This window comes from Bos indicus, chromosome 8 (genome assembly GCF_029378745.1).
Source record: "Bos indicus isolate NIAB-ARS_2022 breed Sahiwal x Tharparkar chromosome 8, NIAB-ARS_B.indTharparkar_mat_pri_1.0, whole genome shotgun sequence".
NCBI lineage: Eukaryota > Metazoa > Chordata > Mammalia > Artiodactyla > Bovidae > Bos > Bos indicus.
Window position 1 is genome coordinate 99,921,815 of NC_091767.1, and position 27,444 is coordinate 99,949,258.

At 38.1% G+C, this 27,444-nt stretch overlaps 1 protein-coding gene across 1 annotated transcript in view; it reads right to left on the reverse strand.

The window, feature by feature from the left end:
* Positions 1–27,444, reverse strand: part of SVEP1 (sushi, von Willebrand factor type A, EGF and pentraxin domain containing 1) — a 208,721-nt gene that overhangs the window by 108,237 nt on the left and 73,040 nt on the right. The window contains exons 6-12 of the mRNA XM_070795267.1: positions 22,895–23,074; positions 14,001–14,198; positions 10,705–10,823; positions 8,419–8,548; positions 2,844–2,951; positions 1,965–2,096; positions 1,161–1,355 (exon numbers count right to left, since the gene is read on the reverse strand). Coding sequence (XP_070651368.1) covers positions 1,161–1,355; positions 1,965–2,096; positions 2,844–2,951; positions 8,419–8,548; positions 10,705–10,823; positions 14,001–14,198; positions 22,895–23,074 — 1,062 coding nt within the window. The remainder of the gene's footprint in view (positions 1–1,160; positions 1,356–1,964; positions 2,097–2,843; positions 2,952–8,418; positions 8,549–10,704; positions 10,824–14,000; positions 14,199–22,894; positions 23,075–27,444) is intronic.

Below are 27,444 nucleotides of genomic sequence, written 5' to 3' on the forward strand. Positions count from 1 at the left end.
CTGGTATTTTCATCCCGACATGGTTTGCAGGATTGTTATAAAAACAAAAGTTGATAGTTAAGGAATGTTTCCAGGCATTAATCGATCATAATAAACCACCAGCCAAGCAGCCGTGTACCCAGTTACCTGGTGACATATTTGCTTTCATATATTATTCTTTACCTTCCAATTATATGACAAAGTGAACATTTAAGGGAGAAAGAGATACAAACATTTTTTTCATTATATTCCTGGGAATCTTTGAAAAATTCTAGTTGCAAAGATATTATATAAGTTTATAATACATATGTTTATATTATATTTTCAATCAATAGACACTAAAAAATTTCTGAATGGTATGTGAAATTATATTTCTTAAAAGTGTAATTTCACAGAGATAAACTTTTCCTTGGATCAGAAATTTAGAAGTTAAGACTCAGCAAGAAGTCTCAAAATATTCACAGTCTCCTAACAATATCAACATTAAAATCCTACGGTCTAAATCTTTGATAGAGGTAAGTAATATCACTTATATTTACCAAATTTAGGAACAATACAGCTCAAGTAAGTGGGTTTTACTTTGTAAGACACTGGCATTTAAACTTCATCTATAGTAGGGGACCAAAGATTCACTCCAGAGATTATTATTATTATTTTAATTCTTTGTCAGTTTATTTATTTTTTAAAAATTTATTTATTTTAATACACAAGATGAAGGCATTGGATTATTTTTAGAATAATACACAAGATTACAGAATACCTCTAAATCACTTCTAAAAAAGAGTATGACTGATCTGACTGCATCATGCTCTTACTTTAAATATAAGTTCTTCTCCAGACATCAGACTATAGTTCAAGTTCACAGCTCAAGAATGACATGCTGACTCTTCTGACAATTCTGGTGAATAATAATGAAGGGGCCAAGATGGTTTTCCCATAAACTGAGTCTTATCCTACAGCAATCCAATCAGCAATAAGATTCTGGGCTAATATTTTAAATTGAGGGATGGACATTTCTCCTATCTATAAACACTTCAAATTCATGGCACTATTTTCTACTTACCAAATCTAAACCCTGTAGTAAGGCAATTTTCCTCTTTAATGTTAAGAAATTTACACATATAGGTAGTCGAACACATATTCACACATACTAAAGAAGCCCAGAAAAATTTAGAACTTACTAGCACAGTCTGGCCATTCAGTGGAATATGGTGGTTTCCAGATACCATCTTCATAAGCACAATAATACTTGTCAGTAGATCCTTCTGTGAAATCATAGCCCTCTAAGCAACTTAATGAGCAGTTAACACCAGTACTATCTTGAGTACATACAAAATCCCCATTTACAGGTGTAAATGGAACTTCACAGGGGGAACCTGTGTAAAAAAATTGAATTATTCATATACAGTGGTATTAAAATATAAATTAAAATCTAAGTGTCTAAGCTGAATTTTGAAAAGGATTCCTCCTGTCCACCCCTACTCCTAGAAAAACTTTCACACTAAATCCATAGTGTGAGGCTGCTGCAATTTCTGCTTTTCGATTCCTAGGTGGGTACAGCTAAAAAGCTGTACCAATGTGCAATTAATTACATGTGCATAACTGTGCATATGTTATGAAAAGCTAAAAGTACTTCTGACGTGCAACTGTTATTTTCGGCATTTTTTAATAAAAAGGAAAACCAAATAACATTACATAGCAACAAATTTTTGGAATCTGTCTCCTCAAGCATTCAAAATAGAATCATGACAACAATACTTTGTAACTTTAGAGAAAATATTAATAAGTGGTTACAGACTAGCTCGGAAGAAAGCACGTGTATTTACCATGAAGTGAAGTAATAATTGGAAACCTCAATATAATCCGTCAGTATTCTAACTTTAAACAGCTGGGTTCATAGCCTATTTTCTATCACAAAGGAGAGTGCAATAATGATTACACATCTCAAGTGTCAGCTGGATTTCGGAGGCTTATGCAGAGTATACCTTTTACGACAATGTGGATGTCACATGTTCTGTTATTGCCTGAGGGGTCAGTGGCTGTATACCGCACTATCGTCTCCCCTTGAGGGAACAGGTCTCCTGGTGTATGGCTTCTGGTGATGGTCAACATGGCCCCTAAAAAGGAGAGAAGGAGAAAGGAGGACTCCAATCTGGGGGTTATTGTGTGCAGTCACTTTATGTGATTTGAATTTTCATTTACTCTTTATACAAACCAGCTGAACATTCTATTGGTACTAACTGGGCTGCTAACAGAAATTAAACTATAAAATCTTACACTAAACTATAGAAACAGTTGACTCAAAAGCCTCATTAAATGAAGGCATTCTTGTTAAATAGATTATTTTCCTTTACTAGGTCAGTCTCTGTGAATACTGGAAATTTAATTAAGAAATCTATTTCGCTTGCATTCTTGTTTTCAGGGTGTTTGTGAAAACTTTAAAGTGAACTTCAGCTATATTTGCTCACTTTTTTCTGTTTTCCCATGCGCTTTTATAACATTTTTGGCAAATGTTTAAGAACTGAGTATGAATACATAGAACTGCATTAGACTTGCCAATAGGATGCATAGCTTATGTCTCTAGGATAAAGGAAGCTTAGAGGCTCAGTGAATTTACTAGCACACTTTCAAATAAAATACACTGTACAAGTTTAATAAATCCCCACTGAATAATGAATGAAAAGCCATGGACAGGTAAGATTAACAATGTTAAAATATATAGAATTATCCTAGCATTAAAACATCTTATGTAATTATCCATGCTACTATATTTAGATGTAATTTGCTTTTTATTTCTCTTTTATCTTTTTACAAGCTTTGTATTTGGTGGTAACATGTTGATGAGAAGATACCCGCATTCTCACCTGAGTTGTCTGAAAACTGAGGCTCATCCCAGGTCACAGCATGCTCCTTCTCAGAGACCTGGACTGGAGGCGGGGACCTGCACCAGTCTATGCTAGGTGGCTCTACATCTAAAAAACATGAAATCAGAGGATGAAGTCACAACTGATGTTCAAAACTGATGAGGAGGGTTGCAAGAGAGAATAGAAGTCTACTTGTGCAGGCGGAGAACCTTGACACAAGGCTGGCCCTGGGATCCCTTTGATGATGACATGGTAAAGAATCCACCTGCCAGTGCAGGAACTGTAAGAGATGTGGGTTCAATCCCTAGGTCAGGAAGACCCCTGGAGGAGGAAATGGCAACCAACGCCAATATTCTTGCCAGGATAATCCCATGGACAGAGGAGCCTGGTGGGCTATAGTCCTTGGGGTTGCAAACAGTTCCACACAACTGAGCACTCATGCATGTTTCATCCCTGATCTCAACATCACAAGAAAAAGCTGATTCTTGCTATGCTTCACTCTACTTGTTGAAGAAATACCAGATTGCTAAAACCACCATGAACACAGCAGCAGAAACGGTAAATTTGGGAGCATTTAATTTGTGAGTTTCGCCAGTGGAAGTTGAGCTGATCCACCCAGAAGTGAAGTAAACATTCCCAGATAATGAGAAGGCATGAAATGACCAAGGCAATGCTTTCACAGGGATCTCTTGAATGATCCTCCTCTTAACTGAAGGGCTGACAGATGCTGCATGGAAGACCAACGGGCAGAGATCTGAGTCATGCTGCAGAATATGTAAGACATTTAAGTGTCGTTGTCACTGTTAAGTTTCTCGTCATGTCTGACTCTTTGCGACCCCATGGGCTATAGCATATCAGGCTTCCCTGGTGTTCACTATCTCCCAAAGTTTGCTCAAACTCATGTCCATTGAGTCGGTGGTGCCATCCAACCATCTCATCCTCTGTTACACTGCTGCTCTCAATCTTTCCCAGCATCAGGCTCTTTTCCCATGAGTCAACTCTTTGCATCAGGTGGCCAAAGTATTAGAGCTTCAGCTTCGGCGTCAATCGTTCCAATGAATATTCAGGGCTGAGGACTGGTTTGATCTCCTTGGTGTCCAGGGACTCTCAAGAGTCTTCTCCAGTACCATAGTTCGAAAGCGTCAATTCTTCTGCACTCAGTCTTTTCATGGTCCAACTCTTACATCTGTATATGACTACAGGGAAAACCATAGTTTTGATTACACGAACCCTTGTCAGAAAAAAAGTGAGGATGTGATATTGCTGGAAGGCCAGGAGGTTACATCCATAGGTGGGACTCTGGGGTCTAAGATGCCTAGGTTGATCAATTCCAGGTAAAGACAATGAACAGGGTGTGGACACAGGAATACGGGGCTGCAATGAAGAGGGGGTGAAAGCCACGGTAGAAATGAAAGATCTGTGAGTCTGTTGCTGGGCACTGTAATCTACATTGAAGGAAGGGTTTGAGGGGGTGCGGGTGAGCCAGGTTTCACACTCGGGTGGAATGCGGTGGAATTTGAGGAAGTCAGTAAAGTACAACCAAGAAGTAGTAAAGGAGGATATTTTCACAGAACTGTTGATTTTTACATATACGAAATGTCCTTCTATCTGTAATAACACGTCTTTGAGGGAGCCTGGATGAACAGTAATTTTCTTATTATATAGGTAAAGAGTCTCAAACCAGGCAAATTTACGAGACTTGCCTGAGGTCAGTAAACCGGTAAATTACAGTCACAGGCATCAAGACTAGGATGATATAGTATCTATGTATATGGAAACACATATCCTGAAATGAAACAAGCTGTACCTATAAGAATATACAGATTTCTGTTTGATGCTAAGTCTTGTGAATATTCAGTTTTTCTCTTTTCCTAGTATTTGCATTTCCTTAGTGTAGGATCTTTGATTTACTGCTTTCTTAGGCTGTGAACTCTCAACCAGTGATGGAGCCTCTTTGGCTCACAAGTCTCCCTGGCTATAGCACAGCACCTGGCCCACAACAGATGCTCAGAAAAAGTTGTTGCATAAAGAAAAGAATGAAGGAATGCTTGTAGGAGGCCAGTGCACTTTGAGAATTCGGAATCAAGCCAACGCACAGTTAAATTTATAAATCTAACAGTACTTACTATGCTCCCCAAAGAAAGTGCAAATGAAATAGCTCCAAGATTTTCTAAAGTTATCTGATTTTAGCCAAACATTTAAAAACTGAAGTTTGGGGATGACAGAGAGCAGTCCTCAGAGGCCACTGAGTGTCAAATAGCTGGGGGTCCCAGCAGATGCAGCATCTCCAGAAAAAGAAAGTCCATTTCAAAGCACATGAGGCAGCATTCTGTGGAATGTGAAGCAAAAGCATTCCTACTCCTCTCATCTATCATTAAGACACCAACACTCTGTCATCTGAGGAAAACAAGAAAATGTAGGCTTTGGACTGTTTTCCGTCTCCCTCTCCTCCTGCCTTTCTGGTCTCTTTACCTCCCCTTCTTCCGTTCCCTCCTCCCTGCCATTTCCTTGCTCTCTTTGAGAATTTGAAAAGTCAGCTAGTATCTAGCTAGACACGTGAGTATACTTTTTACATTTCACCACGCTGACTCTTCATTGTGAAAAATGAAAACGTGGCAAACTCTTGACTCACAGGTCCATGTTTAAAATCACGGCACCATAAAAATAAATCCAACGTATTTTTCATGTGACAGGTGATGTTCATGTTTAAAACATTCAAAAGGCAATTAAAGACAACTAAGCACTAGAACATAAACATAGATTTTTATGTAAGTCAGTTTATTTACTTTCACCAAAACTTATCATTTCTAGGGTAAGAAGCCAGTTTGATACACATTTCAAGAGGTTATGTAAAATTCTTAAAATGAATTCAATGTACTGAATTTTAAAATAAACACTAAACATATATATGAAACCAAAAGAGCAAAATGTTAGTATATTTACATAGAGCTTAATGCAGGTCAGGAAGCAACAGTTAGAACTGGACATGGAACAACAGACTGGTTTCAAACAGGAAAAGGAGTACATGAAGGCTGTATATTGTCATACTGCTTTTTTAACTTATATGCAGAGTACATCATGAGAAACGCTGGGCTGGAAGAAGCACCAGCTGGAATCAAGATTGCTGGGAGAAATATCAATAACCTCAGATATGCAGATGACACCACCCTTATGGCAGACAGTGAAGAAGAACTAAAGAACCTCTTGATGAAAGTGAAAGAGGAGAGTGCAAATGTTGGTTTAAAGCTCAACATTCAGAAAACTAAGATCATGGCATCTGGTCCCATCACTTCAAGGGAAATGGATGGGGAAACAGTGGAAGACTATATTTTGTTGGGCTCCAAAATCACTGCAGATGGTGATTACAGCCATGAAATTAAAAGATGCTTACTCCTTGGAAGGAAAGTTATGACCAACCTAGACAGCATGTTAAAAAGCAGAGACATCACTTTGTCAACAAAGGTCCATCTAGTCAAGGCTATGGTTTTTCCAGTAGTCATGTATAGATATGAGAGTTGGACTATAACGAAAGCTAAGTGCCAAAGAAATTGATGCTTTTGAACTGAGGTGTTGGAGAAGACTCTTGAGAGTCCCTTGGACTGCAAGGAGATCCAACCAGTCCCTCCTAAAGGAGATCAGTCCTGGGTGTTCACTGGAAGGACTGATGTTGAAGCTGAAACTCTAATACTTTGGCCACCTGATGCGAAGAGTTGACTCACTGGAAAAGACACTGATGCTGGGAGGGATTGGGGGCAGGAGGAGAAGGGGACGACAGAGGATGAGATGGCTGGATGGCATGACCGACTCGATGGACGTGAGTCTCATTGAACTCCGGGAGTTGGTGATGGACAGGGAGGCCTGGCGTGCTGCGGTTCATGGGGTCGCAAAGAGTCGGACATGACTTGAATGACTGAACTGAACTGAAAGTGTCAGGCGCTACTTCAAGTAGTTTGTATATCTTAACAAATTAAAAACCTCACAATAACCCTATGAGGTAATATATTTATTAATTCTATTTCTGGATGAAGAAATAATCACAGAGAAGTGGCCACTCTGTCTTAAGTAGGAGAGATGGCTCTGGAGTCAAGCAGTTTGTGTTCACAGTCTGTACTTTTGAGCACTACAGACCACCTCATTCATATATTCCCCACATATTAAGTCTTATTGGTGGCTATCTATTTGGGCTTCCCTGGTGATTCAGATGGTAAAGAATCTGCCTGCAATGCAAGAGACTTGAGTTCGATCCCTGGGTCGGGAAGATCCTCTGGGGAATGGAATGCCTACCCACTTCAGTATTCTTGCCTGGAGAGTGAAAGTGAAAGTGAAGTCGCTCAGCTGTGTCCAACTCTTTGCGACCCCATGGACTATAGACTACCAGGCTCCTCCATCCATGGGATTTTCCAGGCAAGAGTACTGGAGTGGGTTGCCGTTTCCGAGTACCATCTAGTATCTACTGAATATCTATTGAATTGACTGAAAGTACAAACACCAGTTAGGAGATGATGGAGTAAACCAGGTCAAGAAAATGAAATTAAAAAGGACTGATCTATAGCAGTGGGGTGTGAGGATGGAGAGATGGAGACAGATTTCAGAGATATTAAGTAGATGAAACCAGTAGAACCTGATAACTTATTGGATGTTGGTGACAGAGGGAGAGGAGTCAAGAATGACTTCCAGATTTCTTGTCTGGTAACTAGGTCTTCACTCTGTTTTCTGAGCTAAGAAATATCTTAAGTTTGAGTGAATGTGAAATGCCTGTGGGGCATTCACATGGGAAAGTTCAGTAGGAAGTTTTATATACAAATTTGAAATTCAGAAGAGAAATCTGAGCTGGAGACAGAAATCCAGGAGTTATCAGTTAGCAAAATTACCGGGAAAACTAGAGAGAAAGAAAGAGGGTCAAGGCTGGAATCCTGGGATGATCCACATTTGAGAGTTGGTCTAAGGAAGAGAAACCTAAAAAAGCAATCAAGGAGGGAAAAAATGAGAATAATGGGGAAAAGAAACAAGAAAGACCGGTGTCCAAGAAGATAGGAAAGGAGGCAGTTTTGATAAAGAGAACATTGTCAACAATGTAAAATCTATGGAAACATTATATAAAATAAGCTAAAAAGTGTGCAGTAGGATTAACTCTAGAGATTACCTGGTGACCTTGATTTCTATGAGTAGAGGAGACAGAAGCCAGAATTGAGCGACTTTAAGAATAAATGGCAGTTAAGCCAAAAGATATGGCAACCACTGGGGAATTTTCAAAAGGCTCAGATAGAAAGGAATCAGGGATATAGTGATCGTTAAGGGGTACATGGAGAAGGAAATGGCAACCCACTCCAGTATTCTTGCCTGGAGAATCCCATGGACAGAGAAGCCTGGTAGGCTACAGTCCATGGGGTCACAAAGAGTCACACATGACTGAGCAACTTCAGAAGAAAGGATACATAGGTTTCAAAGAGGAAGCCGCTTCAATGACAGAAGGAAGAATCAGTGAAAATGAAGTTATTGAAGATAAAGAAGAGGCAAAGCTTTTGGGGGTTCTGGATTATTTTCACAAATTTACCAAAGTAATCTGAAGACTTACCAATAACCTTGATATGGAAGGTGCAGCTGGCTTGGTTGCTGGATGGGTCAGTTGCCGTGTATGTGACAGCAACATCTCCAATTGGGAAAAGATAAGGTGGGGTAAAAGCTGGATGAACGTGGATTGATACCTTTTGGAAAGAAATTTCCAAATATTTGGAAAGTTAAAGTTAACATTAATAGTACTTTTATTACTTTTTGGTTTATAATATATAATTAGCAAAGTGAAGTTAAAAATGACACAATATTTTACATATAGTAAAAAGGAAAAAAAAAATCAGGCATAGCCTTTGGTGTATTCCTTTCTAGGTTATTCTACGTAGGCAGTTTATAGAGTTCGGATAGATATGAAATGTTGTTCCTTATTTATTAAACACAATATCTTAGAACATTTTTTAGGCTCTTACATATTTTCTGAAAACTTATGACTGTTAAATATCTTTATAACTTAGGAAATAAGTATATGGTACTTTTTTTAAAGAAAAATCTATTCAAGGACATTTAAATTGGTCCCAAACTTGACTGGTATAAGCAGCACTAGGAAAAATGGTTTTGCACAGACACTAAAAAAATATTTTTATTATGTCCTATTCTTCCTAGGAATAGATTAACCTCAAATTCATTAAAATTTTACTCATAGGTAATACAAAATTTATTTCCCAGATTTTGGTAAAAATTTGCATCCCCACTGTTAGTATTTGATAGGACCAGTATCAAAGTTCCCATTCAGAGTTCTCTGATCTATGTTAAATATCATTATTTTTTGATAAATCAAAAATATGGCATCAGGTCATCGTTTTAATTTCCAATTTCTTACTGTCTCATGGTAAGATTAAATTCTCACATGACTGCATGAGATAGATGTATTCTTCTCTTTTTGAATCATATGTTTGCACTTAGTCCATTTGAAAATTATGTGATAAAGATAAACTTACATTAACATGTAATAAACATTCTAACATTTGAGAAATTCAAAGCATTTTTCTCTAGTTTGCTGTTTATCTTTTGAGAAATATTTTAAAAATACAATTTAAAAAAATTGTATTTTTAAAAAATATTTCAACACACAGGTACTTCATTTAGTCTAAATTCTCATGGATCCTAAAGTATGTCCCTGCACTCTTCTTAGTGTTTGATGACAATGACCATGTTGACGATGATCATGTATATTTTCATAGGCCTCTTAGGCAGCATGCAATGCACACGTCACCTACAGAACAGTAAGTCCTAGAAGCCTGGAAATCACATTTAAATCAGACTTAGAAGTTGAGTTTGGTTACCTAAATACCATATGATCTTTCTTACAAGTGGAGGAAAAAAAAAAAAGAACTACAGATACAGAGAACAGTATGGTGGTTGCCAGAAGACAGGTCTGGGGGTGGTCAAAATGAGAGAAAGTGGACAAAGGTACAAATTTCCACTTATAAGTTCTGGAGATGTAATACAGATACTCGATGGACGTGAGTCTCAGTGAACTCCGGGAGTTGGTGATGGATAGGGAGGCCTGGCGTGCTGTGATTCACGGGGTCGCAAAGAGTCGGACACAACTGAGCGACTGATGTGATCTGATCTGATCTGAATACAGATACAGAGTGACAGTTCTATTAAATGATACACTATAAAAAGTTATCTTTATTGTTAAGTATATTCAACACAATTATCAGAACATATTGTGTTGCTTGTTGTGCCCTTGAACGGCCCTACTTACATACATGTTTACATACAGGTGTGAAAACTCTATACTGTTTAAGAGCATGTTCATGTATGTGAATACTAAAAGTACAGACTGCAGAGGGTGTTAAATTCCTAATTCCTTTTCTAATATCTGATGGATAATTATCTCAAGCTCTTGTATGCAAATACTAAAATACTGTGTTTTGAATAATGCTGGTTTTTGAAAGCAAAGTAAGAAACACTGTTATCTTCTTTAGACTATCATTTCAGGATCATATTTTAAAAGATATGTTTATAAATAGGAACTAAGATTGATTTCCCATCTTTCTTTTTCTTAAAAGATCTTCAGAGCATAGTAAAGGGCCAAGAATTTTTAGCCAAGTAATCTTAGAGGATACACAACACAAAAAATCCACGGAATGAAAAGTTTCTGTTTTTAGAGATTTTCATCTGAGATTTCTAATGAAAAATTCAAGGCTGATCATTCTGTTATCAGATGGGGCATTTGCATTTATGAGTAGAGTACAGCTAGAGACAGTACAATCATTAGAGTACTGGAAAGTTTTCAATAGCACCATTTGAAAAAGGATACAAATATTTGCTCAAACCTTACCTTTTCCCCAGAGTTGTCTTTAGCTGTTGGGATTTGCCATGTGATATTAGCAGAGTCTTGCTGTTCCTGGGTCTCAGCCTCTATGTCTGCAGGACAGTTGATCTGAGGAGCTTCCACATCTAATTCAGAAAATTCACACAGCAGTTAACTTACTGATGCAGTGATATAATTCTAAGTCATTTAAGAGACTAGGGCATGCATGCTCAGTAGCTAAGTCGTTTGACTCTTTTGTGACCCCATGGACGGTAGCCTGGCAGGCTTCTCTCCATGGGATTTCCCAGGCATGAATAATGGAGTGGATTGACATTTCCTTCTCTAGGAGATCTTTCTCACCCAGGGATCGACCCACGTTTCCTGCATTGACAGGCAGATTCTTTACCATCTGAGCCATCAAGGAAGGCCACAAGAGACAGGTAAGAAATATTTTTAATTCTCATCTAATCATAGAGGATTTCTAACGTACTTCAGCATGGCTTCCAAAGTTCTTCCTGAACTGGTACCTGCTTCTCTCTTAGCCTCTTCACTTACAGATCCCCAATCAGAACTCAGTCTCCACACCAGATGTCCCACAAGAGCACCATGATCCTTCTTATACCTGGGCCTTTGTTCATGCTCTTTTATTTGTCTGAATCAATGCTCTCTTCTTCCTTGAGGCAGGTAACCTCTACTTGTCCTGTAATTCTCAGCTTAGACACAAGCTCCCGAGGAAGCTTTTCTGACCCATTGGTCCATTTTAGGTGCTCACTGCACAACTTCTGATTGCCCTCTGTCCTTCCTAGCCATAATGCACCTTGCCATTTTTAAACTGAATTTCCTCCCTGCAAATAACTGAAGTTCTTTGAATGTCATGATTTCTTATTTCATTGTATTATATAGTACCTGGAATATAATATGAACTTGACAAATACTTTTGGAATGAAATAAACAGAAAAAAATGAATGCTGAGTATGGTAGGAAGGGACTGCACTTGAAAACAGACTGTCAAGTAGCATTAATTAATATGCTAAAATGTCCTGTCAAAGCAAACAACAAATTAAAGGCAAAGATATTTTTTGCAGTGTGAAACTTTGCAGTACAGATACTGCATTAGATGTGGTAACATTCCACATAGCTGCAACAGTCACTGTAGAGCTAAGTTCTTATTATATAATAAATTCTCTTCAGTTATATTAAGGCTTCTGCAACTTGCAGCTGAATATATCCAGATTAATCTGCATCTCACTTTCTTGTTTCTTAAAAGTTTTATTCAATTTATATTTTCCCTTTCTCAGAGGGGCTACTATGTAGACAGCTTCCCCCCACAAAGGTGCATGAGCATATCGACTCTTAACATCTAAAGAAGCATTTCATTTTTCCTTTAGATTTGAATAATAGTGTGAATGAACTTGGAATTTCAAGTTTATATGCACTCTCCCTTTGTATTCTTAGCACACTGCTACATTTCCTTCTGGCATTTATTTATTTTTTTATTTTTTTAACTTTACAATATTGTGTTGGTTTTGCCATATATCAACATGAATCCGCCACAGGTATACACATGTTCCCCATCCTGAACCCTCCTCCCTCCCCGTACCATCCCTCTGAGTCATCCCAGTGCGCCAGCCCCAAGCATCCAATATCGTTCATTGAACCTGGACTGGTGACTCGTTTCCTTTATGATATTATTCATGTTTCAATGCCATTCTCCCAAATCATCCCACCCTCTCCCAGCCAGAAAGGAAAACATCAATACAGTATACTAACGCATATATATATGGACAATAACCCTGTATACGAGACAGCAAAAGAGACACTGATATGTACAACAGCCTTCTGGCATTTAGAGTTGCAAAGGAAAAGCGTAGTGTAGTGTGAGTCTGAATCTTGTTTCCTTTGTGAAGTTCCTCTTTTCTCTCTGGAAACTTCAGATTTTCTCCTTACCTTTGGCCCTACTGGTGGCTCAGACAATAAAGCATCTGCCTGCAATGCAGGAGACATGGGTTCGATCGCTGGGTCAGGAAGATCCCCTGGAGCAGGAAATGGCAACCCACTCCAGTACTCTTGCCTGGAGAATCCCATGAACGGAGAAGCCTGGTAGGCTATACAGTCCATGGGGTCACAAAAAGTCGGACACAACTGAGCGACTTCACTTTCACTTTGGATCTTAAAAATTTCACAGAGTAGTGAAAGTATGCCTGCCCAATACTCAGAAGCTTTTCGACTCACATTATTCAGTGTTTAGTGCATATGGATAAACAAACTCTTTTCCTCTGATAATGGTACTTTTTATTTTTTATTGAGGTACAGCTGATTTACAACGCTGTGCTAGTTTCAGGTATACAGCAAAGTGATTCAGTGATACATACGTACATTCTTTTTCAGATTCTTTTCCATTATAAGTTATTATAAGATATTGGATGTAGTTCTCTGAGCTATACAGCAGGGCCGTACTGTTGGGGGTTGGGGAGGGACAAATTAGAGGCTTGAGATTAACAGATATAACTACTTTATATAAAATAGATAACCAACAAGGTCAGAGGTTATTTTCGATCTAAAAGTTCAAGCCTTTCTGTAGCTCAGGGAAACTTTCTTCTGCTGGTAGGAAAAGTCTTCCCCTCCATCCCTTTTCCTCTCTATGCTTCTGGAGCTCCTTATTAAAGGGCACTGGTGTTCCTCAATTTCTCCTGGGTATATCTCTTAACTTGTATCTTTTGAACTTGATCCACTGGGATACTCAAGTTCCTTGTTTAGCAGTTCTCCCTTCTGAAGGAATTCTCAATTTGCTTCTTCAAATCACTAATACTCTTTTCAACAACCTCCACTCCGCTGTTTCGTCCTTCTCTTAGAGAGATTTATATTTTTACTTCTAAGAACGTTTTCTTGCTCTCCATACCTCCTTTTTCATAGCAGTCTGCTCTTGCTGTAAGGAAGGTGGCAATGTTCTCTTGAATGTACCGAGATGCAGGTTTTAAAGTGCTGATGACTTGCTTTTTTCAAAAAAAAATTAATTTAATCTCACTTGCTTAATAGGAGTCAGAAATTCTTCAAAGATTTTCAATTCCCATTGGAAAACTTACCTGATTTCTGGCCCTAATATCATCCCTAGTTTTCTATTTTTTTCTATCATTGCCTGGCATGTGGTACTGGATTTTTGTAAATTCACCATCCTAAAGCCAAAATCTTCATAGCATATATCGGGGTGACATCTACGCTTTTACCATAGGTATGCACCAAAAGTTGCAAAGGATAGTCCGACACTGCAATAACACGTCATTATACAGAATTTGGTTTTCAATTTGACCCACGTGGGGACCTACCTTTACAGGCAGCTGTCTGAACTTTGGCACTCCATTTTCCAGAGGTGGTACACCTCACTTCTTCTCTGCCCCCTGATAAAATGAATCCTTGGCGGCAACTTAGCTGACAGATCGTGCCAGGTTTGGCTGGATGCCTGCCACAGTTGGGAGGTGACAGGGTAACACCTTTGGGCTTCTGAAAGGTGGCACAGTAGCGTTCTATTGCAGGAGAGCAAGAAGATATTATTTACATTCTCACAAATTACAAAATGCCACAGAGTCACTTTACTCAAGAAAAATACAATCGGTCTGCATGCAGACGTCTGCATATGACACGGAACAAACATTGTTATTGTTAATTATGCTCAACCAGGTAGTTCTAGTCGTGAAGAACCTGCCTGCCACTGCAGGCAGACGTGACAGGGGTTCGATCCCTGGATCGGGAAGATCCCCTGGAGAAGGAAATAGTCACCCACTCTGGTATTCTTGCCTGGAGAATCCATGGACAGAGGACCCTGGCACAGTGGAGCCCACAGAGTCACAAAGAGTCAGATATGACTGAAGCGACTAAGCACACACACACACCTCTTTAGTTACCTCATGTTTTCTACCAGTGTATCAAATCTTTAAAAGATTTCTAACTAGTATTTAAATCAATGCTGACTGTGACTTTTATCATTTGCGTAGAGAATCTTCAGTTTGCAGAACATTACATTATGGCGCTGAAGTGTAAAATAGTGAATTAGATTCTATCTTTCATGGGGTAAGTGGCGATTCAACAGTCAGTTTCCATTTTTATGAGCTTATGGTGGCATCTTTAAGCAAGCAGATTTTGAGAAAAGTTTTTACACTGTCCCTAGAATCACTGTGTTATATTAGGGCCCAGACTCTTAATGATGTTATTTTTAGAAATGAAGAAGAATAGCAGGTGAATTAGGTAGAATGGAGATAGAATGGAAAATCAGATGAGGACTTAATACAAGATATGTGTGTATACGCACATGAACCCATGTACATGTTTGCTTATTGTAGTAGTGATTCTTCTGGTAGCACCACCAGCATCTTTAGTCTGTATTTCCCATGTGATAATCACTAAGTTTATCCAGTGTCTACTATGTGCCAGGCATTATTCTAAGTGCTTTACATGGATAGACTCATTTAATCCTATGCAGGAACGACTAGTGTTATTATTTTCACTTACAAACAAGAGCACTGGTTGCTGCTGCTGCTAAGTCGCTTCAGTAGTGTCTGACTCTGTGCAACCCCGTAGACAGCAGCCCACCAGGTTCCTCTGTCCCTGGGATGCTCCAGGCAAGAACACTGGAGTGGGTTGCCATTTCCTTCTCCAATTCATGAAAGTGAAAGTGAAGTTGCTCAGTCGCGTCCGACTCTTCCCAACCCCATGGACTGTAGCCTACCAGGCTCCTCCGTCCATGGGATTTTCCAGACAAGAGTACTGGAATGGGTTGCCATTTCCTTCTCCAAAGAGCACTGGGGCATAATAGTAATTCTGGTAGTTAACTTTCCTGATGTTACCAACAGGAAAATGGCAGAACCTGTGTGCCCTCCAAACATTCTACAATCATGCCTTCTCCCTGAAATGACTGCTTTCAAACCTCTCTGTGAACAGAAGTAATTCTTTCCTGAGAATTGCTATGTTCCTTTATTTTTACACATAGAAGCCTGGTGTGCTGTAGTCCATGGGGTCGCAAAGTGCTGGACACGACTTAGTGACTGAACAAAAAAGAACAAATGTACCAGATGACAGTCCAGATTTCCTGTTCTGCTTTGATCAAGAGGACTGTCAGAGCCAAATTTGTGGTTCAAATATAAACAACATATGGGACTTTAAATCCTTTATTTCAGGACAGTTGTTTATAAATTAAGGAAATTAACCTTTTAGCTCTCATATCAAGATTTTATTCCCTGCTAATATTCTTTCTTATTGTTTGTTTATGGCATTTTGAATTTTTATATTATTGTTGTTTCGTTGCTAAGTCGTGTCTGTCTCTTTGTGATCCCATGGCTGGAGCCCACCAGGCTCCTCTGTCCAAGGGATTTCCCAGGCAAGAATACTGTAGTGGGCTGTCATTTCCTTCTCCAGGGGATCTTCCTGACCCAGGGACTGAACCATGTCTCCTGCACTGGCAATTTAATCTATTCTAATGTAATGGAGAATCTTTTCCCATTGCTTTTATGTTTAATAAATTCTGAAATGGATTAATATTTACTCTACATATATTAACTATACTCTCTTCTAGCTTTTAATGGTTTTATTTTTAATTTATATCTTAAAACTATAAAGTATTTACATTGGTGTCTGGTGTGTATTAAAGACATATGAAAACTTCATTTTGATTCATTTTGCTTTTTCCCAAGGAGCGAGCCAATTTTACTATATTATCAGTTGAATAAATCTTATCTTCTCAACTGAGCTATGATGCTTCCTTAATAATATATGAAACTCATAAGTTTGGGAATCTATTATGTCCCACTGATCTGATGGCAGTTCTTACATACTCTTCATTTTTGCAATTTAGTATATATTTAAAAACCCAGCAGAACTACTTCCTTTTTACTATTCTTTATTACACTTTCATTTCAATCTTATTTTAGTGAGTTTTGCCTGCACATTCTCCCAGATGAATCCTGGAATCACTCCCCAGTTCCAAGAAGGGGAAAAAAAGAAAATCTCTTTTGGGCTATTGAATAGGTTGCATTTTACCTATACATATATTTGGGAAGAACTTTGCCTTTTGACAAAATTTTATAAATATATTAAAATGTTCTTTTTATCTCAGCAATATTTTGTAGTTTGTGTAATACAGGTTCCATATATTTTTGTTTGAGGTTTATTCTTACATATTTTATATTTTATACAGATCTCTGTGGTTTTTCATCACATATTCTGTTTATCATTTATACAGAGGAGTTGTTTCTTTGGTATTCTTAAGACTTTAATGAACTCTCAGTCTTTAGTAGTCTCATTTTATTTTAGAGGTAGACACATAGTTTACAAATGATGATTTTGAATCCTCTAAGCTCTAACCTTATGATTTATTACAAGAGCTAAATCTTAGACAATCTTACTAAATAACATGGATGATTCTAGCATCCTTTTCATTTTCCAGATTTAATAAGACTGTCCATATTTTTTAAGTAGATACAGATGGAAGATGAACTTTTTTTATGTCAGTTATCAATGAGTTTCTAAGAACTTTATCAAAAATGTGTTTCAAATGATAATGAATACATTTTTATCTTATACTGAGCAACCATATGAATTTTTCCTATTTGTTATGAAGTAATTTATTATGTTAATAGAATATCTCATTTTAAACCCTTCTTGCATTCCTAGGATAAACCTTTACACATCCTGGCAGACCAATCTTTTGAGTATGGATTGCTAGTATATTTGCTGTCATAGTTTTATTTTTTCCTCTCGGTAAAAGTTGTCAGATTGGCAACAGAATAATAATAGCTGGATAGTATGAACTGATTAATTTTCCACTATTTGGGCCAAATTAGATGGTATGAGAATTGTTTCATTTTAAAAGTTGGAAAGAGTTTCATATTTCCCTCAGTCATTTTCAAATGCTTGGAAAGATTGAGGGCAGGGGGAGAAGGGGGCGACAGATGAGCTAGATAGCATCACTGACTCAATGGACATGAATCTGAGCAAACTCTGGGAGATGATGAAGGACATGGAAGCCGGCTTGCTGCAGTCCATGGGGTCGGACACGACTTACCAACCAAACAGCAAGAGTAACAATTAAGTAAACTCTGATATTTCCATTACTTTGTAAATCACTCATAGGTAAGTATTTATTTGCTTTTCTACTTTTTTTCTTGGTTCATTTAATAGTTTTCATTTTCTTAGAAAATCGTGCATCATAAATGGTGTTTCATTACTTTGAAAACCTCAGACCTCTATATAGCCCTTTGGTACAGCTTCTTAGAAGAATTCCATTTTTGCATTTTTCTTTCTTCTTTCTAGAATCTATTACTTTATTCAAAGATTTTCCTTTCATCCACTCAACTGCATTCCATCTCCTTTTATAATTGATCTTCCTTTACACTATTATGTGCTTCTTTCAACTTCTCTTACAATCAGTCTTTTCCTAGTATTTAATGTTTAGCTATTTTTATTCTTCCTGTTTAACAAAAATATTTATATCTTTGAAATTACATCAGTGTATAATTTAACTTAGGTCTCATAACTATGGTTTCAGAATTTTCTCAATTTTGTTATTTTTTTAATTGTATTTTTAAAATGTCTCCTTTGTCCATTTAATTAATTTCCTTTATCCCTCTTTGGAGTCTTCATATTTTTCTGTTTTGGTCTAATTTCATATGTCAGAAAATGTTAAGGACCTTGACTTTTTTGTATGTGTTTCAAATAACTTTTCCTTTTTCTTGTTTGCATTTTAAATATAGAGAATTTATGTCTGAAGTACTGAAATGTAAAGCTTTAGATACTCCGATCTATTGCCCTTTTCTCTTTAGGAAGTTATGCTCTGTTAAAATCCATAGTTTGCCCATTTTCCTACATTTCACTCCTTAACCTGCCTCATTTAATTAATAAAATTAATTGAACTTAATTTTTTAAATGAAGCAAGAGTCCAAACTAATTTTTAGATAAGCTTTTCCCCTACTGATATCTACAATTTTCCTTCTTGAATACTGTATTTTTCTACAAACTAATGTCTGTTTCTGAGGCATGTTTGCTTCCATTGTTCTGTGCATCCGTGTACCATGAATCTACCGTATTAATTACCGTGCGTTCATATTCGTCTTATGACGGTAAAAATAAGATCTCTCTCATTGTACTTCATCTTCAGAATTTTCTTATTTTGCAACTGTCTACTCAATACTCTTTTTTTAATTAATTATTTTATTTCTTCTTTGTTGCACCAGGCCTTAGTCGTGGCATGAGGGATCTTTCGTGGCAGTGCTCGGGCTCTTTTAGCTGTGGCTTGTGGACCCGAGCGTGTCACCACTACTGAGCCCGCATGCTCTGTTGCCCTGGGGCAAGTGGGATCTTAGTTCCCAGACAAGGGTTGAACCCGAGTCCAATCTGCATTGGAAGGCAGATTCTTAACCACTGGATGATGAGGGAAATCTCTAATATAATTTCTATTCATGTCCATCAATGTTTAAGTGGAAAATTTCATAGTACTTATGGCTATTGTCAGAATTTGGGGGTTACAGTGAGTTGTTCCCCAATAAACTGTATTAAATAAGGATGGTTATACTTCAAATTGACCAAAACTGACATCCACTTTAAATCATTACAGAGATAGGTACAAAAATTTTAAAAAGAATTCTTAAAGCTTAAAGCATTTTAAAAATTTAAGTTAAACTTAAGAGTTAAAGTTTTAAAGAAAAACTCCAGAGCAACCTTATTAAATATATTACCATTTTTAATATAAGACTGGGTTCCTCACAAGAAAAGCTGCTCGCTCAGCTATGGAACCATAGATGATTCCTGGGAGTTCAGTTTAGTTCAGTCACTCAGTCGTGTCCAACTCTTTGCGAGCCCATGAATTGCAGCACTCCAGGCCTCCCTGTCCGTCACCAACTCCCGGAGTTCACTCAGACTCACGTCCATCGAGTCAGTGATGCCATCCAGCCATCTCATCCTCTGTCGGCCCCTTCTCCTCCTGCCCCCAATCCCTCCCAGCATCAGAGCCTTTTCCAATGAGTCAACTCTTCTCATGAGGTGGCCAAAGTACTGGAGTTTCAGCTTTAGCATCATTCCTTCCAAAGAAATCCCAGGGCTGATCTCCTTCAGAACGGACTGGTTGGATCTCCTTGCAATCGAAGGGACTCTGAAGAGTCTTCTCCAACACCACAGTTCAAAAGCATCAATTCTTCGGTGCTCAGCTTTCTTCACAGTCCAACTCTCACATCCATACATGACCACTGGAAAAACCATAGCCTTGACTAGATGGACCTTTGTTGGCAAAGTAATGTCTCTGCTTTTGAATATGCTATCTAGGTTGGTCATAACTTTCCTTCCAAGGAGTAAGTGTCTTTTAATTTCATGGCTGCAGTCACCATCTGCAGTGATTTTGGAGCCCAAAAAAGTAGTCTGACACTGTTTCCACTGTTTCCCCATCTATTTGCCGTGAAGTGATGGGACCAGATGCCATGATCTTCGTTTTCTGAATGTTGAGCTTTAAGCCAGCTTTTTCACTCTCCACTTTCACTTTCATCAAGAGGCTTTTTAGTTCCTCTTCACTTTCTGCCATAAGGGTGGTGTCAGCTGCATATCTGAGGTTACTGATATTTCTCCTAGCAATCTTGATTCCAGCTTGTGCTTCTTCCAGCCAGCCTTTCTCATGATGTACTCTGCATATAAGTTAAATAAACAGGGTGACAATATACAGCCTTGACATACTCCTTTTCCTATTTGGAACCAGTCTGTTGTTCCATGTCCAGTTCTAACTGCTGCCTCCTGACCTGCATACAGGTTTCCCAAGAGGCAGGTCAGGTGGTCTGGTATTCCCATCTCTTTCAGAATTTTCCACAGTTTATTGTGATCCACACAGTCAAAGGCTTTGTCATAGTCAATAAAGCAGAAATAGATGTTTTTCTGGAACTCTCTTGCTTTTTCGATGATCCAGCAGATGTATGCAATTTGATCTCTGGTTCCTCTGCCTCTTCTAAAACCAGCTTGAACATCTAATCCGGGGAGACAACTTTCCAACAAAAGGGATTTATTAAGAGTTAATGTTCCATTGCTAAACCATCCTTTTTATGATGGACAGATCCGTCATTTTCATTTAATTCTGTGAAATATCTGGAGAAGCTAACTCCTTTTATTTTAGTTTTATGCCAACTAAATCTAAGGTTATCAAAAGCCTCAGGTATGCAGATGACCACCCTTATGGCAGAAAGTGAAGAACTAAAGAGCCTGTTGTGAGAGTGAAAGAGAGTGAAAAAGTTGGCTTAAAACTCAACATTCAGAAAATTAAGATCATGGCATTTGGTCCTATCACTTCATGGCAAATAGAAGAGGAAACAGTGGAAATAGTGACAGACTTTATTTCTTTGGGCTTCAAAGTCACTGGAGATGGTGACTGCAGCCAGGAAATTAAAAGATGCTTGCTCCTTGGGTGAAAAGTTTTGACCAACCTAGACAGCATACTAAAAAGCAGAGACATTACTTTGCCAACAAAGGTCCATCTAGTCAAAGCTATGGTTTTTCCAGTGGTCATGTATGGATGTGACAGTTCGACGATAAAGAAAGCTGAGCGCTGAAGAATTGATGCTTTTGAACTGTGGTGTTGGAGAAGACTCTTGAGAGTCCCTTGGACTGCAAGGAGATCCAACCAGTCCATCCTAAAGGCAATCAGTCCCGAATATTCATTGGAAGGACTGATGTTGAAGCGGAAACTCTAATACTTTGGGCACATGATGTGAGGAACTGACTCATTGGAAAAGACCCTGATGCTGGGAAAGATTAAGGGCAGGAGAAGAAGGGGACGACAGAGGATGAGATGGTTGGATGGCATCACTGAATCAATGGACATGAGTCTGAGTAAACTGGGGGAGTTGGTGACGGACAGGGAGGCCTGGCATGCTGCTGTCCATAGGGTTGCAAAGAGTCAACTGAGCAACTGAACTGAGCAACTGAACTGAACTACAACTAAGTCTGTCTACGGTTTAGGAATCCTTGTAGCTTCTGTCTCTGGGAAATACAATGACTGTCAGGCCTACGTCTTTTAGTAGGCCATAACTGCCATCTCATTGCTAATAAACTTTACTTATTATTTTATACCCCCCTATAAGCTTTCTGAGCCTGCACAGTGAGGGTCAATGCTACGACTGTTTTTGAATCCCTCAGTAAAGCCCAACATCCTTCCTGGAGACCCTCGCTTAGCCTTGGATCGTACTAGATCATACTAGAATAATCCTAGAAACCAATTTAAAAAGCCTTCCCGTCCAGGATCCTGGCATATTATAACTTATTCCCTACATATAATTCTCTTTTCTATTTTGGAAGTTGGTTATTTAATGAAATAGCTGTTAGTGCTCCCAGGTTTACCATATCTGACATCTTTTAAGGGTTCACTAAATGGTGGCTGTCATCATTTCATCATGATCATTATGATCATGATCATTATTGTTACCATTGCTAAAGTGTCCATGGTGTATAAGCAGCAGCAAACTGGAAAAGCTGCATTCATTCTGGACCCAATTACAGGAGTGTCACGACTCTTAGTGAATGACAATGAAGAAAAATCTTTTGATGAAACAGAATTCTACAGCCAAGATTCACTGGGTTCATAATTTCATCATTTCAATAACAAGGTAAACTGTTCTGAAAAGTGAGGGAATTACATGGCATTTGCTTTTAAAACAAATCTGTTCCAAATGTGCCCCAAGTATAACAAAATTTATTATTATTAGAAGCTGTAAACTTTAGGGAGTTGGAAAATTGGATTCTGGTGTAGAAGTCTTTTTACCAGTGGTGAGGAGTAAAACCACATACTTGTTCATGTACGTACCCATCATATATCTATATACATATGGATGTGTATTTATACATATGTGTATATACATATGGATGTATATTTATACTCGTATATATATAGATAGATGTGTATTTATATTCGTATCTGTATACATATGCATGTGTATTTATACTCGTATATCTGTATACATATGCATGTGTATTTATACTCGTCATTCTATGTACACACGCATGTGTTTATGCTCATCTTGAGTATAAATGTATATCTATATACGTATATGATACTTGAGGGAGCTCGAGGTGTTCAGGATGGATGTGTATTTACACTCACCATGAGCCAGTTTTTGGTTCCAGTTTTTAGTTCACAGAAAACAGGAGAAACCAGAGAACTACAGAAATGACCCATCCAAGGCACCATGCCCTAAGAACTTACCCACACACCGGGGCTCTGGACCATCCCATTGGGCGTTCACTTGACAGGTAAGCCTAGCACTTCCTTCTAGTCTGTAGCCTTCATCACAGGTGACCAAGCACATGGTCCTGTAGGACATTTCTCCAGCTGAACAGCTGAGGCGGCCATGTTTGGGCTGGCGGAGACGAGGGCATGTTCTCACTATATGAAAACAATTAGATCACTCAATAAAGATGGAGAAAAAATTATAAATTTAATAATGCCTACACATTGCAAGCAATAAATAATACTTTTTTAAAATGAGAATGGGATAATTAAAAGTACGTATTTTATCAAATGCATTGCCTAAAAATATTCCTGTTGTCTGCCTTTGCCTACAGGTGGGAAACTTAAGCTATTGAAGGAGTTTGGCCCTGGCCGGGGGATGATGGCTGGAGACTGCGGATGGCTGACAGAGGGAGGGACTTTCAGCTCTTAATGGGCCTTTGCTATGATTCTCCAGGCTACGTTCTAACAAAAGGAAGGGGTCTTTTTCTGGGACAGAGTTCAGGTTCAATTCAGTTTTCAGACCTCTTATGAAATTTTCCTTACTTTCTTATCCTAGTTTAAAAAAAAAATCTTGTCATTTCTTACAGACAGAGTTGGAGGTGAGAGAGTGGTCATCTTTTTTCCTTATTGCTTTCCCAGGTCATTCTCTCTCCCTTCTTCCTGAACACCTCCAGCTCCCCTCAAGTATCATATTATATACCCAACATCCCTTTCCCCCAACTGTCTGTGGACTTCTAGGCCATTTCTCATTCTTTGACGATTTTATATTTCCTCTTTTTCTCTCTCTCTCTTCCCTTTCTTTCTTCCCTTCTCTCTTTTACACACATATGCACACACACTTGATGGTGATTTCATTATCTATATAGATGATCATTCCAGGACCCTAGAGTCATATTCCTCACTTCTCCTCCAATAATCAGGTCCTTTCCCTTATTTCAGCACCCCCTCCAAGTCTTAAATCCTCCAGACCTGACCATGACCAATCCATGCACCCCACTCTCTGACAACAACCTGTCTTCCCAGATTACTCCCGCAAGAGCTTCAACTCCATCAAACTCTAAACCCGATTGCAGTCTCCAATCCAGAAGACCATGTAGTAATCAAGAACTTTGTTGGGACTCTGGGTAAGATGTCTTTCCTTCTTTTATGAATTTGTCAATTTTTCTTATCAAGCAAGTAGTTACTTATGATGAAAGTTTAATTTTAAAATAATAAGAAAGGAAGTTGGGGTAAAATATTCAGTGCATATTCAACTAAAGTCATGGTTTGACAGAATCTACTCAAAAGAAACCAATTCAAATTATGTGAGTTGACAGAATATAAATTCTGATTTCATGAAAGATATATTTAAGATTGATTACTCCTTAGAGAAAACTCAAGAATTAGAAGTTAAACCATAGCCCTAGATTTTCAATTAGTTTGAAATGAAGTCAATTATTAATGACAAATGAGTATAATTATGTTGCCTTCTATGTTTTGATTTTTATTGAGTGTGTCCATCACGTAAGTAGAATTTTTATTAAGTGTGTCCATCAAGTGCATAGAAAATATTTTGTCTTTCATATTTTGACTTTTCTTGGGGTAATCATCAGGGGTAGCACAATGCCAAATGCCAGATAGGATTAAAAGTGAATAAGATAAATTACTATGATCAAGATATATAAAATCTAGAAAATCACATTAAACAACTGCTTTTCAATTCAATAAACTGCTGAAATGATTCCAGCTTTCCAACTTGGGACAAAACGAACTGGCAACATGTCTCAAGAGAACTGATAGTAAATGAGAACTGGTGTTTCATACACATACAAATTATACTGCTTCTCAAAAGTGTTGGTTTTAATAAACTTTCATTGCTCCTCTGGGAAAACAAAAGCAATAATAAATAGCAACGTAATAAATCCTATTTAGTTCTTAAATATTTTATGTTCCTTTTCAACCAAGAATGATCATTTTAATCATTTTGGATAGGAACATGCTTATATATGAGTTTCAGCTTCAAAAACGTTTTTATTTCAATAAGCTGGAAAATTCTGCAATAAGGGTTTGACATTCATATTAAAGCATTCCTTAAATATTTATTAAGCCTTTCGAAAACAGCAATTTAGTATTTTAGGAGAATGGTTTACTTGGTAGCAGACAATTTAAGAACATGTTCTGGTTCTCATTTGAAAGAATTGCTATATTTTTTCTCAGACTCACATTTTCTGTCTATCTCCCAATTGTGACAGCCTTAATGAAGAATGTATAAGAATTAGTTATTATCTAACACTACAAAACATTCAGGATGTAACATGAAATTTGTGAAAAGTTTTACATTTTATACCAGTCTTTTATTTCTGTCTCACTTTTAGAAAAACTTTTAAGAAAACAAAAAAACAACTAAAATTATCCTGTCTTTATAATCAGATTTAAATTAGATCTTTAAACTGCTAGTTTCTCCATACTATGAATAAAACTAACTTTATTGCTAAAAATGTTCAACATAATCTGACAATGTGGGGTTTTTAATTTGTAAAAAATATAACATCAGCAAAGCAAAATAAATCAAAGTGCAGTAAAATGAAGTATGCCTATAAAAATCTATTAATGAGGAGCCAGAGGAAGAGCCTGAATTAGTACCTTCCTTCAGGACAACTTTGTTCACTGATAAGTTACGAAGCACCACTAGAGATGAAATGGAAAGAATTTTAGGAAAATTCACATCCTTGAGCATTGCTTTTACTTTGACTAAACTTATTTTATTTATATTATGCAAATTGCATAAAAGGCAATAACCCTGCTTTGTAACAGTGAAACTGCATGATGGGAAGTGACATAGAAGACCACCAATGTAATTTGTCAATGTATTTGTCCGTCTAATACTTACCAACACGTGTATTTGTTAAATTCAGATTTTCAGTCATTCATCAGAGGTATAACCCAGGACTTGTTGGGGTAGGAGAAGATACAGTCTATGCTCATAATGAGTTCACAGACTAGCAGAGATGATAGAAGAGTTAATTCATAAAAATACAGCAGTGTATATTGAAACAAGCTGGTTAAGCTGGCAAATGCTGTCAGAATCCCCTTACAGTGGGCCAGTTTAGGGCTGATCAAAGAACCTGCACTTGATTGTGGAAGATGGAAGAGAAGCAGTAGTCACTGCAGGCAGACTCACTGATGGACAAATGTAGACGTGCAGTAGGTTCCAGTTCATGTTTCTTTGCTTCTCTCCACCCTACATCTCAACTGCTAACCCTGTTGACCCAAGGTGGCCCAAGCTCACTGCTAGGTTCTTGGTATAGAACATCAGGGCGGGGTTACACAGAGGGGAAGCTTCTCCTAGGCTTCCTAACACACTTCTCTCTTGTGATTCCACTACAGCAGCTGCCTGGGCTTGGATTCTTGAGTTGGTAGTAACTCTTCGGAGGCTCCAGTTTCTCTTTCTGAAACTTCTACTTTCCAGCTCCTTCTAAAATTGTATAAGGTCTGATTCTTAAAGTAAGTTTCTTGTCCCATAATACAGACAGGGTATTTCCTGGCTTTTCCTGACTAACCCTGACACACGGAGCATAAGGGCTAGAATGAGGGCACAACAGGTCTGTGTATGCACATATGGAGGTTAGAGGTCATCCCATCCCAGAGGAGATGGGTGATAGGGAGGGCTTATCCATAGGCGCCATAGGTCCCTATAGACCAGAGGATCAAGGCTGTTCAAACAACTTACAAAGGGATGGCTTCCTGACAGGTGTGGCCATTTCTTAAGGCTTTAGCATAGGATTCAAGGTTCAGGATGGAGATTGTAGAGGGTTAAAGAAGCAGGGGCTAGATCTTATCCTAAAGGGATTGTCTGCCTGATTTTCTCACTCTCCTTTGGAGGTCAATAAGGGGAAAGTTAAAATGTCAGGCTTTCCACCTTTTGCCATGAGGTATTTAGGAAAAGGGGTAGAGATTATACATAGACCTTTTTAACTACACAGGAATATATTTAAGAGGTTCTTATGATTAACTTTTTCAGGAACGGGCTTTTTAGCACTTGAAACTATGTGACTGAGAATGTCTTGGCTTTCCCACATAAACAATCGCTTGTCAGAGTTTAGAGATCTAGAGTCTAATCCTTTTCTTTCAGAATTTTGGAAATATTTGCCCATCTTCTAAAATTTAGAGTGGCTAGTAATGGGCTCAAGGCGAGTCTGATTCCCCCTCCTTCATAGGTAATGTTATTAAACATTTCTAACTGTGAAACAGGCACAATTTTCTAATTTTTCCAAGGCTTTCAGTAAGATCATTTCCAGACATGGATCTGTTTGCAATAATTTGTTTTCTGGCACTCAGTAAGTGGTTTTAAGTTCAGTATCAAAGATTTCAGTCACGTGTATTTTCAAGATTTCAGTTTGCAGATACATTCTTTGATCTTCTACGAGTCCTTCTTCTCTGCTCCATTTTCCCTCTGGATTCCTAGTCTGCGAAGAGTCTATTTCCTCTGACATGTCTCATGTCATTTGATTCTTTCACCTTTTCTCTAATCTTTCAAATGTTGC